Genomic DNA, 16,002 nt, shown 5'->3' on the forward strand with positions numbered 1-16,002 from the left:
GACTGGACAACAGCCCCAGCCAACAGTCTGAGTGCCCATTTGTGATCCAAGCAAATGCTCCACCCAACCTGTGCCAGAGTTTCAATCCACAAAAACTGCTTGATGGCAAATACATGTTGGTTAAAGCTGATAAGTTTGTGAAACTTCACTATGCAGCAATAAAAATACATGCAATATACATAAACACGAAAGAATGTTAAAAAATATTACCAATGTTCTGAGTAGTTAGAAAAGGGTGCTTTTGCACATTTTTGCAATATTTTAAAAATTTTGATGATAAGCATGCCTTACCTTTCCTTCCAGAAATGAATATTAATATTATTTTAAATTTTCTTTCTTTTTCTTTTTCCTTTTTTTTCTTTATTTCTTTTTTCCTTCCTCCTTTCCCCTTCCTCTCTCCCTCCTTCTTTCCTCCCTCCCTCCCTCCCTCCCTCCCTTCTTCCCTCCCCCTTCTCTCTTTCTTTCTTCTTTCTTTCTCTCTCTCTCTCTCTCTCTCTCTCTCTCTTTCTTTCTTTCTTTCTTTCTTTCTCTCTCTCTTTCTCTCTTTCTCTCTTTCTCTCTTTCTCTCTTTCTGTGTGCCTACCCAAGACCACTAGAGATTTGAGGAAATTGCAGAGGTCAGTTCTCTCCCTTCACCATTCAGATTCCGGGGAATAAACAGGTTGCTAGGCTTGGTGGCAAGTGCCTTTACCTATTCAACCATCTCATCAGCCCAAAATGACTATTTTTTTTTTTTATCAGAAGTTAAAGCATGGTTCAAGGTCTGCCCTAGGCCTATCACCAGGATAATCCTGTCCAGAGATGCAGAAGCCTGTGGAATGGAGGACAGAGAATGTATCTGAGACCAAAATGGACTTCCTGGATGCATGTGTTTTGGGTTCAAAGAAAACCAAGTAGTGACTTTAGGCAAACAAACCTCTACCTTGGCTAGCAGCTGAAACACTCCTAGCCTTGTCTAACCATTTAAACATCACAAAGCCTTGGCTAATTGTTTAATTAGTTTACAGCCTTGGCTAAAGGTTTAATCCCCTTCCTAACAGCCTTGACTAACTCTTTAATTACCCCCTAATAGCCTTGGCTAATTGTTTAAATACCCAAACAGAGCAACACAGTTATAATCAGTCCAGAAAAGTTCCACAGGAAGAGTTCTTAAAAGAGAAGAAAGAAGCTAATAATTTGTTTGTATTTCTTTATAAAGCTGCACAGGAGCACAAATTAGATGCAGAGAAAGCCCTCTGAGGGAGATCTTGGAGCAGTTTCAACTGTAAGCCAAATGTTTAGAATTCTTTCATTTGCAAAACTGGTAGCAGCTGAAAGGCAGGCAAGCAGGCACAGGGATGCCTTGCATATTATCTGTGTTTGGGTGGCAGATGGAGCTAGCCCAAGATCCCTGGGTCTGCTGATTTTCCAATACAGTCATGAGGAAGGGGGGGGGGACAATAATGACAGCATGCGTGGAATGTGGCAGTGGGAACAGGATGGGAATGGGATGGAGAGGGTGGGAATTGGGAGCAACAAGTGGGATCAAGTTGGTGGACTCAGAATTATCAAACGAGACACTTCAAAGTGGAAATGAAAGTTGAGATTGAGGAAAACCCTGGCCATTAAGGAAATATGATGATGAGAGATGGCGAAATGAAATTGTTCAGAGATAGGCTGGGGAATAATTTATGAAGCAGGGGGCTGGGAGCAATGGATTCCTTCAGAATGCAGCTGCTCTCTGCTAGGGCTGCCAAAGCGCTGAAACTGGGAAGGAGTACCTCGATACTCCCGAGTCACGTCAATCAAAGGCCAGAGGTTTGATGAGGCAGAAACCAGGCAGCTCGCCCCTCTTTTTAAAGCATGGTTGCCTTAGTTCTTTCCAGTTAGGAACCCCTTGAACCATCCCTGATAATTTGTGTGATGATGCTCAGCGGGAGATTAGTGAAGGATGCCATGAAAGACGCCAATTATCCATCAAGAAAAATGATAAGTAAGGAAGGAGCTTATTCTAATTTGTACTGAAGGCAAGGGATTCTATTCCTCTCATTGGCAAGTTAATTTTAATATACTCTCTTGAGTCACATGAGATACAGGTAGGGAGAAGGTGCATATGGGAGTGGACTTAGGGATGTGTTGTGATGCTCAACACAAAACTAGTGTATTTACCCAAATCATTAACAGCTTCCCTGACACAGACATGCATTACCCATCAAATATTGCAATCAAAGAGGAAGGACACTGACTCTAAATAACAGTGTGGCTTCTATAGGAAACACTGACTGAACAATAGTCTGGAACGCAGCTGCTTTACAGAAAACGCAGTACTTAATCTGAGTCTATTCAACAGGTCATCTGGGAATATGCCCTCCACCAGTTCTATTCCACTCTATCTTGGAGGTACATTGGAGATGTAACTCGGGTAACTTGACCATTTATTGGGAAAATTTTGCTTGAATAAAAGAAATTTTCAGAAAATTAGAAAATGATCACACAGATATCTTTTTTTTCTGCTTTCAGCACTTTTGTGTATTTTTAAAATGAAAAACAACCCAATAAAAACAAAGCTCAGAGTGTTCAAATAAGCGGCACCCACTCATGTTGACTTGTATTTGTCACCGTGAGCAGAAGCCACCCGCCCCACAACCCTGCCAGATTCATATTGAAAATGAGACCCTGATCACTTCATCATGCTTTTGGGGCTAGCAAGTTAGAAATTGCCTTCCTGCCTGAAAATGAAGAAAAGATTGGATTTTTGAAGATCTGCATTTGTAGAACTCTAATGTATAAAAACTTTCTATAATAAATTCAGCCCAAGTTTTCCCATAATTATGAGAGAGGATTACAAACATTCCGACAACAGTCTCAGTAGGTTCCAAAGTTCTTATTTTACATTATAGAGATGTCTATGAATAAATATTTTAGAGATGATAGCTCTTATCTTGTACTTTTTAAAGGATTACTTTTTCTCTTTAATTTCTAAAAAATTAAAATATAATTATATCTTCCCTCTCATCAAGCTATCCTCCATAACCCCTCATTTTCCCTCTCAAAAATCATAGTCTCCTTTTCTTTAATTGTATACATGTGTATGTGTGTGTGCAACCTGCTCAATTAATTTAATATTACTTATATGTATATGATTTTAGAGCTGACCACTTAGTGTTAGATTAGCATTTTTCCTGTTTTCTGTGTTCCTTAGCTACCTGTAGTTTTCTGTGTAAAGATGGGGCCTTGTCAGATTCCCCTCTTCCATGTTTGCATGGCTATTGGTGTTAGCTTTTCTCTGGTCATCTTTAGGCAGCCGCATTGGTGAGGGAGGCATCATGGATGTAGCTTCCCTGCCATCTCTAGGAGACGCAATCTCATAGCAGATTTTCTGATTCTCTGATGACTACAGTCTTTCTGATCCCTCTTCTGCTGTGCTTCTTGAGACTTAGGTGCAGTAGTAGTGTTGCAAATGGAACAGTTAGGCTTGGGCACCCATGATCTCTTGTTCTCTGCATTTTGACCAGACATGGTTCTCTGTAATGCTTTCTGTCTATTACAAAGAGAAGTTTCTTTCATGAGAGGGTAACAGTACATTTATCTTACTGGGCCCTGGTACAGGATATCTTTTATTTTTAAAGTTTAAAGCTATCTTATTAACTAGTTAATTAAATTAGCCTTGATGATATGTATTTTATTAATTTCTCTTTTTTTAATTTTTGGTAACTATGAATGGTATAGATGGTGCATCTCTCTTAGACAGAATTCAGGATAAACCAGAACCTGGAATTTCCTTACAAAAATATCTTAGCATGTGTTTTTTCCCCCATAGATGATACCCCACTTTTTTCTCATTCTGACTAATAAATACAATATGTACAGCAATCCTATTTGTCCACTCTCAGACAAGATATTAGAACATACACTCACGTGTTCATTGGAGATATCCCAGCAGGATGGTCGTGAGAAGAAGATATCTAATGTGATATTTTAGAAGTGTTAAAGACCAGTACCCTCCCCCAGACAAAATCTCCCTCCCTAACATCTATTTACTATATTAACATGGAACCTGTAGACATACTTATGAATACACAATTTCTAAAACCTCAGTGTAATACCTAATGGTATAAAGGAGGAATGAAGATGCAAAGTCATGTGTATTATATAGTCATGTGTCATAACAATGTTTTGATTGATGGGGAATTCCATGTGTAATAATCACATATTACTAAAGTTGAGCTAAAGTTACTGTTTCACAGTGATGTCCTGTGTTATGACACTGTCTTTCTTACCTGCCAGGGGGGACACCATGATAAAGCAACTTCCCATGTTGCCTATCCCTCAAAGCTTAGTACATGCTACTGTGCACACCGTATGTGACAATTAGGTTACTGATCTATGTATTTTTTGTACCATATCTTAAACATTATATCAGAGTATACTTCTATTAGTTTACAAAGTTTAAATACATAGGAACTGGAAAAATTATATTGTGTGGTACCCCAGACCCAGAGAGATTAACACGGAGTGCTCTTTTTCACAGGTGGACCTTAGCTCTTCATATTTATATGTTTTTGTTTAGCTTGAGTACTGGAAGAATCCAGAAAACTAGAAGGGGCCATTGCAGAAGTGAGCCAATGTCTTAAGGCCTGCTCCACAGTGCAGAATTTATGCTTGGCATTGGACAATCTACAGAGAACCTATGACTACAGGCTCCTAAAGGAGGACTACTATTATTTTGTTTAATGTGCACAGTATAAAACTGCCTTCTAAATACTTACCTTTGTACCCAATTAATATGACTCTCAGCCCTCATCAGAGAAGCCTCTTTTTGTAGAGGATGGCAATTGACACAGAAAGTCACAAGTGGACCAAGAACAGAGACTATGGAGTTCTCAAACCTAAATGGGACATCTACATCATACTCCCTACCTCAAAGGGTCAGGGAACAACTTGAAAGAAAGGGGGTAGAGGAAAAAATTTAAAAGCCAGATGTTGGGAAAGATTTCTGCAAATGGTGTCTTCTCAACATGATAAGGTAGGTGTCCTTGTGAAGTCATAGCAGCCATGACTGCCTTCACAAGAGATGCCCAAGCCAGTCAACATTCCAATAGAAATGGGGAAGTGGCTCTTGAGTAGCTCAGAAGGAATTGATGGCTGCTGAGGAATGGAGAATCAGTTTTGTCTGGGGATGGAGCCGCTGTGAAACTGTCCATGCACCAATGGGTGGTGCCCCATGCGCATGAGTATACAATGGACTTAGTAAATGGACTTAGTGAGTTATTATAAATAAAAAAGAGGGCTGGGCAGTGGTGGCGCACACCTTTAATCCCAGCACCATTTGCAGGAATCTTTCCCAACATCTGGCTTTTAAAATTTTTCTTCTATCCCCTCTCTTTCAAGTTATTCACTAACCCTATGAGGCAGAAGCAGGTGGATCTCTGTGAGTTCAAGGCCAGCCTGGTTTACATGAGCTACTTCCAGGACAGGCTCCAAAGCTACAGAGAAACCCTGTCTCAAAAACCCAATAAATACATAAATGAAGTTGAAAGGTGGATGTAAGAAGGCTGTCAGAGAGAAGGCCTCCAATGTCTCCCTGGCCATCTCAAAGAATAAATAAAAGGAGTCGAAGTTTTCTGTTAAGTGGTATACTGTGTCACACCAGCGGCACACGCAGACCGCATCCACCATGTCCTGATGGCTTTACGAGGCCAATTTAACTGGCTGGCCTGTAGTGTCTCTGCTTGTATAAGTGTGCTCCATGATATTTGAATAACGCAATAACCTAATAATGTATTTCCCAGAAGGCATCCTCCTCATTAAGTGACTCATTACTGTGCATTACCTATTGCAAGATATATATGTAAGAAGACTAAATTAGATGCTAAAAATATCCCTATAAAATAGAGCCCCTTTGAGGGTCTGGTGGATTCCTTCATTTGGATCCACTTAGGGAGTATTAGGGATAGGCTGTGGGGGCTGCAGAGATCTCAGTGGTTAAAAGCACTGGCTGCTCTCCAGACGACCTGGGTTTAGTTTCCCATACCTATATTATATGGCAATTCATAGCTATCTATCTGTAACTTTGGTCCCAGGGGATACGGTGGCTTCTTCTGGTTTCTGTGAACACTAGGCAGGATGGGGTCCAACGTCATACATGTCGGAAAAAATACCCATGCACATTAAAAAAAAAACAATTACAAGAATACACTTTGGGAAGCATTTCCACAATGGCAGAATGGCAATAATAATGTCAGGGAGAGAAACGGAGCAACTCTTCTAGCATTCCAGTAATGAACAAGGGACTTACAACAAGCTAAACAATATTTATTCAAGAAAATCATGTCAGTCTTGGTAAGCACCCTGATCTTTGTGGTTCTTTTTTTTTTTCACCCACCTCTGCCAATCTCCATGGCAGTCTGGAAAGAAGCCTCAGTAGCTGTGAATGTATACAGCCTAGAACTAGTTCAGCAAAGAGAAGAGACAGGGTTGAACGCCCTCAAAGCTCCTTCTACTCCCATTGTTATTACGCTGTTCTAGACACTTCTTGAAAAGTTCTAAAGTTGGGGTTTGTTCTTATTCTTTGGACTCAGTGATCACTTGGTATAAAGAGTTCTACCCATAGCCTGGTTTTTCTATAACAGCTAGAAGCAACTCTTCTGAACTTTCCCCTTACTTTTTCTTTTCCCTTCCACTGAGTAGAAGTTAGTTTAAATTGGGTCCTAGATTCAGTTATAAGATCTAAACTTAGAAAACTCAAAAAGATAAAGAGGGGTAAATATTTCTGATCTTGAACTGTATGATCTCTTACATATGATAATAAAGTATAAGCAACCAAAGAGAAAAATATAAGATGCTTTTGATAAACACTTATTTTTCTGCTTTTAGACCATTAATGACATGAAAGAGACAGCCCAGAGATTAGAGAAATGCTTATTTGCATCCAGGACAAGCAACTACAGTTATAATACAGTGATTGACAACCCAATTTTAAAACTGAACAGGGGTTTAAATGACTATTTTTGCCAAAAATTATACGCGAACAGTAAAATAGAAAAGTCATTCAACATCATCATTCCACAGAGGAACGGACATTAAAACCTACCATACCCTTTCATGCTCACTAGGATGGCTGGAACAATTTAAAAACCAAACCAAACCCAAGAAAACTATCATTTTGGCAAAGATGTGGAGAAGTTGGAACTCTTGTGTTCTATTGGTAAGAATGTAAAACAGTGGGACTGATTTGGAGATAAGTTTGTCAGTTTCTCGAACAGTTAGACATAATGTTACCATATGACCAAACCATGCTAACTATGTTGATTCTAAGAGAACTAGAAACATATGCTCTCACAAAGACGCTTACGTGGCGATCAGCATGGGTTATTCATAAAAGGCCCTAGTGTAATTCCAAAGCACACCTGATGAAGAGCTAAATCAAATGTGCTTTGTTCACAGACATTTTAACTGATGCATTCATCAGTTAAAAAGAGTACATCTTAGCATGTATTCCAACATGGATGAGCCATGAGAAGCATTATCTGTGGAGGGAATCAGTATAAAAGGCCACACAGTGTATGATTCCATGAACATGAAATGTCCGTACCAGGCATCTCCACAGAACAGAAAAACTTAGCAGCTGTCAGTGGCTGGAGGAATGAGAAGGTTTCTTTTGGGAGTGATGAAAATGTGCTAGATAATGAGGGTTGCTTAGGTCCATGTGGTTGCAATTCAATCTGACACTTACTAACTGGGACCTTGGTCAAGTTCTGTGCTTGTTTCCTCATCTTTGGATGAAGACAATGATAGAAACCTGGTGTGGGAGAATTGTCTGTAATCTGTCAATCATGTTTTAAATAAATGCTGATTGGCTTGGCAGAAAGTATAGGCGGAAAAACCAGACAGGAAGTAAAAATGATGTAATGAGAACAGGATAATTCTGGGAAGGAGGAAGTTGATTCCTCCCACTCCTGTCCAGACCACCGAAGCAGCAGGATGTGGTCTGCCCCAATGAAAAAAAGGTACTGAGCCACAAGGCTAACATAGATTTAAAAAAAAATGGGTTAATCAAGGTGTGAGAGTTAGCCAGTGAAAGACTAGAGCTAATGGGCCAGTCAGCTTATAATTTATGGAGACCTATGTGTGATTTTCTTTGGGGCTAAACAGTTGTGGGGTACTGAGTGGGACAAAAACGCCAACAAACAGGCACCCCCTCCATGTTACAGGAACCTCTGGAGAGACTGGTAAGAATTGCACAGGTTAAATGTCATTGCTTAGAGCAATAGCATTAATGCACAGAAAGTGGTCCACAATATTTTCTTCCTGGAGGTAAATTTTCGAGTAACTGCATGTTCTTTGCTTCACATGGTGGTCCGTGTTTGCTGTACATTCCCAGTCTGCAAATGACAGAGCTCACGGGGTAGCTCCTGCTGATCGTCATAAGAGCGAGTTGGCCAAAAGTATGGCTAGGAAGGTAATGTTTGAAAACAAACATCGTGGATACAGTTTCAGAATTAGTAACTTGGATGCATGATGAGCTAATTTTACAAAGCCTCCAACATCTTTAAGCAGTTCAGTCTATATTCAGGATTTTTCTTCTATACTATTTTATTTGGAATTTATTTTCAGATCATTCTATTTTTCACGGTGATTGAAACTGAAGATGATACAGCAAGATGAGAGTCCAACTTATAGAAATATACAACACATCTAAGCTAAAGTAAAATGTGCCTGTGTTGCATAGACCACCGTGTAGGGTGTGCTGGGCATTGTCTGTAGGAGGATGAGCCTCCAGACAGGACACCAGGGCTTGCTCTGCCAGGGCTTGGTTTATAAATTAACACTTCCGCTGCAGAGAGACTGGCACATGGGAATGCAAAGCACAGACAATACAACTGCGCTCTTTCTAGAAAGTAGTGAAGGAAGGTCAATATTTCCTTTTTTCCTTCCTCCGGGGAACTGATGTGAGGTCAGTTAACCCAGAGGCCCCTTGGTATGAGCGAACTGGCCACAGCCTGGCCACATGCACGCTTGTAGTCATCACACAAAGCAAGTGACCGACAATGCTGAACTATACAGAAAAGGCCTGCAGAGAAGAACAGCATAACTTATTAAAATAAAGCTATTTCTGAAGCTGGGAAGGGCTCTACAGCTCATTAATACTGATGTATTCCATTTGCATATGAGGACCTAAAGGTCTTGAGATGATGAGCTGCTTGTCCAAGGTCTTCTGGGTAATTAGTGTCAGGTCTATTCATACTACCTTACACTGTGTGTGTGTGCACATGGGTGCGTGGGTGCGTGGGTGTGTGTGTGTGTGTGTGTGTGTGTGTGTGTGTGCTGGAGAAAGAGAGTTTAACTTATGAAAGAATAGGTTTCTATGTGACTTCTTTTGCCTACTAGTGAAGACTGGGTACCAGTGACTCTATGGGCATTGCCCAGGTCTTCAGTGCCAGATTGAGGCCACTGAGACATTCTGCTTCATGGACTCAGCAACTACTGGGTTCTAAGCTTCTTCAGGATGCACATGGCCAACCATGGCCTGAGAGTTACAAGCTGTTCAGGTAGCTCTGAATGTGAACCAACACAAAATAACAATCTTACCTAAAATATTGAGACTTTATTAAATATTATTTTATATTATGAATGTCTTTCTGCATATCTGCCCTCTGTGTGTGTGTGCTTGTGTATGTGTGCATATGTGTGTGTGTGTTTGTGTGTATGAGAGAGAGAGAGACTAGAGCATAAACTTTGTAGATGGCAATGTCACATGTTAATATTGGACACAGTGTGTCCATTCTAGTAAGCCTTCTTTTATACTACATGTCTGTAATATGTACATTCCGTCTCCTTCTCTAGAGAATACGCCTAAGTTAAAACACCTAAGTGTGAAATCTCTCTAGCTAACTAGCCGAGCATCTGCACTGTGGAGTGTGGGCCCTTCTCTCTGTGTGGCAGTACATCCAGCCCAGAGCAATGATCATCTGCTTCGGTTCAGGGTCACAAGAGAGGATCCATTTAGAGTTTGCCGGCTGTGGATAAGGTCAGGTTTAAATCGTGAAGTGCCTTTGCCGCATTGTAAGGTCAGCAGTGGTAACTGAAACCATGCCTAAGCTGGGGGCAACTGTGCTTCCTCTAGCCCAGGGAGAATGCTGGAGTGGGTGGGTGGGAAGCTCTAGGATATGGACAATCAAGGGTCCCTGATCCATGGGTAGTGAAGCTGTTCGTTCTAAGAAAGACTCTGGGAAGATGTTCACAATTGGAGCCTCTAAAGCAGATCAGAAAGCAAGGGCTGGGTTTGCATTAAGGAGGCTGAGGGCATAACAGGCCAGCAATATGGGGTAGGGGAGAGGCGATGATACCTAGGTAACAGCTACTCAGTCTCAGCCGTAGTGAGCAAGAACTAACAGCTCCTGAGTGCTGGGGGGGGGGGAGCATTATACCCTTCAGAGGGTGGCATGAAGTAAGAGCTCTAGCCGACGTGTAGGAAAGACTACAAAAGCCCCTCCACGAGAGTGAAAATGGACTGAATGTCTAATGCCCATTTCATAATAACTGATAATCCTTGCATGCAGGTCCATCCCTGGTCCCAGAAGCAGTAAATGTCTGGCTATTTCAGTTCAGCCCTTGGACCTTTAGTGACATGCCCCTGGGTTCCATCTGTGGACTAAAGGTATTTCCTGGAGCTTTCCATCTTTGGCCAACACAGCCAGAAGTTTGCAGGAGGATAATGACTCTGACTCCCATGGCCATTTCTCATGGGAGCAGCCTTGCTTCCCAGGGTTTAGAATAAAAATCTCCCTCTGGTCTCTCTGTTTCCCAGTGCGTATCATGAGCCTCCTTGCATCTTATGGAGGGCGTTCTATATGTGCTGTCTCCTGACAAACACTGGGGAGCTTCTCAAGGGCACTGAGCCTGATTACTTTGTCTCGGAGCCTCAGTACCTGAGGTCTGGAGACAGTTATGTGTCGTAGGGTTTGTAGGATGAGAAAATGATGTTCATTCATTTGCTGAGCATTTTACTGTTTTCCCACATGAAACTGTTTACTTTACACTTGCTCCATGCCCTGCATGCTGCTGGATGAAGGCAAAAAACAAAACAAGACAAAACTAAACAACCCCCTCCAAAGGTAAGAAACCAGACACCGTTCCCTGATGGGAGCTGTGTTCTATCGCCAAGAAGGGCACACTTTTCCACTCAGAGTCCTCAAGCCAGACTCTACTCATTCTAGCCAAGGGACACAGGGTGACACTTACAACACTTACACAGGCAGGAGGGTCAGCCCTGCTGTGAAGTACCTTTCCTGACCTGGTAAGAGTCACCATCTCTGTCTTAAAATTGTTTCCAACTTCACTGTGACCTGCAAATCATGAGGTGGCCAAACAGCTCTTGTAAAGCCCAGTGAAGCTGCCATGTCCACCCAGCATGAACGGCTCTCGCTCACAGAGAGGCCCTCACATTCCCATAATGTAGCAGTAAGGTGCTGGGTCGGCCATTTTAGCAAACCGCCTACAGTGACTCACAGGGGCCTCCCCTACACGCTGCATTTCCTCCAGGCACCCTCAAGAAAGACTGTCTACCATGAGGGACCTAACACAGCAAACCGGAAGTAGGAAGCTAAACAGCCTGTCCTTGGTGTTCCACACCATCTCCCCTTGCATACTCCTGAGCCTGCTCTCAGAAAGGCCCTGCTGGTCTGGGTCCTGATTTTCATATTCATAAACCTGGATGAATTCTGAAAGGGAGATGCCCTAGGTCACAGAGTCCTAAATTAAAGAAATCAGGTTGGCACAGTCCATGGACTTTGGGAATGAGGTGTCAAAGGGTCGAGAGAAAGGTGGAGCATCCATTCTTGTGGGTTCCTTAGAGAGAGGAGGGGCTGACACCGAGTACAGGAGTGAGAAGTCAGGCTGGGGCGGGATCCTTTGATGGGGACATTGGAGTCCATGAGGGAGGTGAGTCTATGGGATTGGGCGCGGCTGCTTGTTCCTCAGAACTGTGTTAGAAAACTGCCTAGGTCTGAGTAGTCAGAGGATGCTCAGCAAACGTTCCCGCCCACTCTTTAGCCTCTGTTTAGCACAAGTCTCTTCCCCCAGCCCACAAATCAACCTTCCTTCCTGCCACTGGCCAGCCTTGCTGTAACCAGCATCAGCCCTGCCACTAGTCAGTATAGACTAAGAACACTATCCCAGGGCCAGAGTTCCTGGATCTTTTCGGATATCGTAACATTTGCATATACACAGTAAGGTATCTTACTGGGAGAACGCAAATCTAGACTTGACAGCGACCTTGGTGTCCTACACTTCACACACCATCAGACGGTGATTCCGCGTGGCATACTTCAGTGTGTTCTGTGGTGATTCTCATTCTCACATGAGAGCAGGTGTGGAGTTCTCTGCATGGACACATGAAGTGCTGGATTGTGTAATAGTTCAGATTTAGGGTGTGGGAGTGAGACATTCGTAACCTATGTTCTGCCTGGACAGCCTCATTGAGTTACTCGTCACGGTCACTGCTAGGAAGCCGGAGCTGCTGGGATGATAAAGACCCCAGACACAGAGAAGTGAAGTCATTTCCTTAAAGACAAACAGCAAACAACAGCCTAACCCAAAGCTTGATGTGGGGGTGTGGCTGTGATGGCTGCATCCTGATTGTTGTGTCCAGGACAGTCCTTACTAGCTCCTCAATCAAGGAGAGTCCTTGACATGGTCTGGCTTCCTGGAACACACATAGTTTATAGAGTAGCCTGGTATCTGTGCAAGCCCGACAAGTGTCTACCTTTTCTTTAAAAGACCCCAAAGTCACAGAGGTACCAGTCATCTCAGGACACTGCGCACCCCTCTCTTTTAAGTGTGCGAAGGTGCTCAGGAGGATGGAAGCATATTGCCTCCCCGAGACTCCAGCTGTGCATCTAATAAAGACGGCGATCCCAGCAGCCAGTGTTCATTAGGCACCTGCTACTCTCGGCTCTGCCTGAGTGAAGTCGGGAATTCAGTCATTTCTGCTTTAGAGGAGGAGAGAGGCGCAGAGAAAGTCTGCCTTTCTCAAGGTCACACAGCTGGTCTGCGGTAGAGCCAAGATGCTGAGACCTTTCGTCCCTCTCCTTGGAGTCTGGGTATGTCCTGAGTTGGGATAGCACAGGCCACTGTCAAAGAGATGCCTTGTCTCCATGCACTGAAACCCCCGAGTCTTAGCTGACGAGGAAAGGGAAACCTAGGGCACTGTGTACACTGGGGTTATGGCGGATCAGACTAGGATCAAGGGCTTATGAGTTTGGGGAAATACTGGAGGAAGGCTCTGAGACAGGGAACAGGGCTCAAAAGTGTCAGAGATAAAGGGATGGCAGCAGCAAGGACAGTCCACCTCATGACTTTATACCAACTGTATGTGGGGCCTCATTGCACCTCTGGTAGGTTCCTCATAGGGAACCTATGGAAATATTTGGATAAAGGAGCTGGGAGGCTGAAGGTGCCTATATAAAGGGATTGTGTGTGTGTGTTCCAGTACTACAGGGAAAATAGAATAATTCTCATCCTGCCATTACCATTGTCAGTGAACTTTAGGGGCTAATGTTTTGGCCATTTCAGACAGACAGGGCTGTCAACTGCAATTCCACTGACTTAAATGGCCCTTTAAATTGCTGTTGGGTTTCCATGGGCCAGACCTTATCTTGCCCAAGCCCTCCAGCACCCTGTCTCAACTCATTCCTTCAACTAAGAGGCTCTATTCATGATAACTTCATGCTGTGAGTTGGGGGCATTTCAGCCATTTCCCTCGTTCAACCCTCTCTAGTGGCCACTTACAGGTCCTAGTGAGTTAGTGCTGCTCCCGAAGCCAACCCATGCCCACAGTGCGGCTTTCTCAGGTGCATCTAACTTTTAACTTCTCTTCAAAATGAGCTTGTAACATCCCACCATCCCTATCTGGGAGCTTTTACTACTGACAGCATTTTAGCTTCATGACTTACAAAGGATGAACATGAAGGACACATTTTTGGCTTAGAAATGTTACCCAGTTCAGTGCTTGGTAACAACTCAAATTCCATCCCAGTTTCATCCCACATAGACTTTCCTCTATTTGGACCCAGAGGAGTAAGTAAGGGCACTGCATCAGAATGATGGGTTCTCCGGGAAAGCCCAGTCTCTTTGGGCACTCACTCTATAGGAAAGCCAGCCTCTGGTATTGAACTCCAACGCAGTGAAAGACACATGAAGCTAGTGTTTGGAAGCCGTGTCACCCTTTCCCATCTTGATCTCTAAATGAAATCTGGGCACACCGTCAAGGCCAAGTTTGAGCCAATACTCAAGGAGAAATCCCATATTTCAGAGGTAAAAATAGGTGGGGTTAAGAATAGGAGAAGATGGAGTGTATTGACAGTTTATGAGATATGTGACCTTGAGAGAAATCTCTTTGGGCCTCAGTTTCTTCATCTGTAAACAAGAGCTCTTGTGTCAATCACTGGATATAATTGTTAGGACAGGTAAGAGTATACACACACATAAACTGGTGCACAGGAAATTATGGGCAGATGTGCGTGTTGGTTACAATCCCCAATCAACCATAGTATTTATGGTTGATTTATATACCATACAGAAGAACCAACCAGACCCATGAATTAGGTATGCCCATGGCTGCCTATGATGATTGTTCTCATATAGATGGATGATTGTCTTTTATCACTAGGACCCAAACTGTCTGCTCAGTAACATTTCCCATTCACCACTTAAAAAAAAAATCAGTGACATTAAGACATTTACGCCCTTGATGCCAAAAGGTCCTTAAAATAGAAGAGAGAAACACTTGTCAAAATCCATGTTGTAATGCACACGGAATGGCCTGCTTGCCCAACACCAGCCCATGCCATTGGGAGTCAGACTCACCACACTGAATCCTTGGTGAGTTTGGAGCTCACGTTCCCATCTTCTTCCAGGAAGACATCCATTTGCAAATTGGCATCATTGTCATGGGCTGAGAAATAATTGGTAACGACGCGTGCTGGGATCCCAAGGCATCTTAAAACTGTAGGTGAAAACAACTGCATCAGCTCCTCTAGAGAAACACAGGGAAAAGTCCTTCCCTCTGCGGGGCTTTTTTCCTTCTCAACACAAAAAAGCCCTTCCTCGGGTGCTCCACACCCAAGAAGTGCGACTTGTTCAGTCCCTTGAGAGCTGGAGAGAGACTATGTTTTTGGAACCACGGATCGGGTGCCAAGGAGATCATTCGTAACAGAATTCACATGCTACTTAGTAGTTTACTTCCTAACCACAGCGTCATCAAAGGAGAAGTAATTCTTGGACAGGGGATTTTATGAAAACACAGCTTTTAGAAAACCCATCAGAAGCTAGGGTTATCAAACCCTTCAGTGGGGCACGCTACTTCCGGATGAAATTCGCTCTTGGAACACTCTGTGCAGAGTGCACCACAGATTCATTGGACTTGTTAGATAATAAATTACCTGGGTACATCTCTTGCCATATGCACCTATTGATTAAACTTAATCCAAATGCCCTCTCTGACTCCCAGGATGACAGACATCAGGGCTCATTGGAAATAATTCAGCTGACAATTTCAAGATTAATGACTTGGCTTGCCTTCCCCCTCCCCTCCATCAGAATAATTTAGCATTTTTTTTTTTTTTAACAAAGACTATCCAGCCCTTTCAACAGAACAACCTTGGAAGTCCAAATGTGAGTTAAGTGGAGCTCTGTGTCCTGCCCTTTAAATGACTTGGCCTCAGCCACCAAACAGCAGGGTGACAGCCACCACTGGCTTCTCACTTTTACATTCCTCTGCAACCTCTATTGACCAGTACAACAATGGGCACTCATGGTCTGTTCCCGGTGGATTCTAATGGGAATTGTTGGATACTGGTTCACATTATTCCTGAAGGGGACTTGTTCCAGGGTCTGCCTTCCTCTCAGTTTAAGACAGGGGAAGACTGCCGGGCGGTGGTGGCACACGCCTTTAATCCCAGCACTCGGGAGGCAGAGGCAGGCGGATCTCTGTGAGTTCAAGGCCAGCCTGGTCTACAAGAG

General features: G+C 43.2%; 1 protein-coding gene across 1 annotated transcript in view; it reads right to left on the reverse strand.

Moving 5' to 3' along the window:
* Nucleotides 1-16,002, reverse strand: part of F13a1 (coagulation factor XIII A chain) — a 157,279-nt gene that overhangs the window by 55,951 nt on the left and 85,326 nt on the right. Inside the window, exon 8 of the mRNA XM_005355047.3 lies at nt 14,848-14,986. Within this exon, the coding sequence (XP_005355104.1) occupies nt 14,848-14,986 (139 nt within the window). The remainder of the gene's footprint in view (nt 1-14,847; nt 14,987-16,002) is intronic.

This window comes from Microtus ochrogaster, chromosome 16 (assembly GCF_000317375.1).
Source record: "Microtus ochrogaster isolate Prairie Vole_2 chromosome 16, MicOch1.0, whole genome shotgun sequence".
Lineage (NCBI taxonomy): Eukaryota > Metazoa > Chordata > Mammalia > Rodentia > Cricetidae > Microtus > Microtus ochrogaster.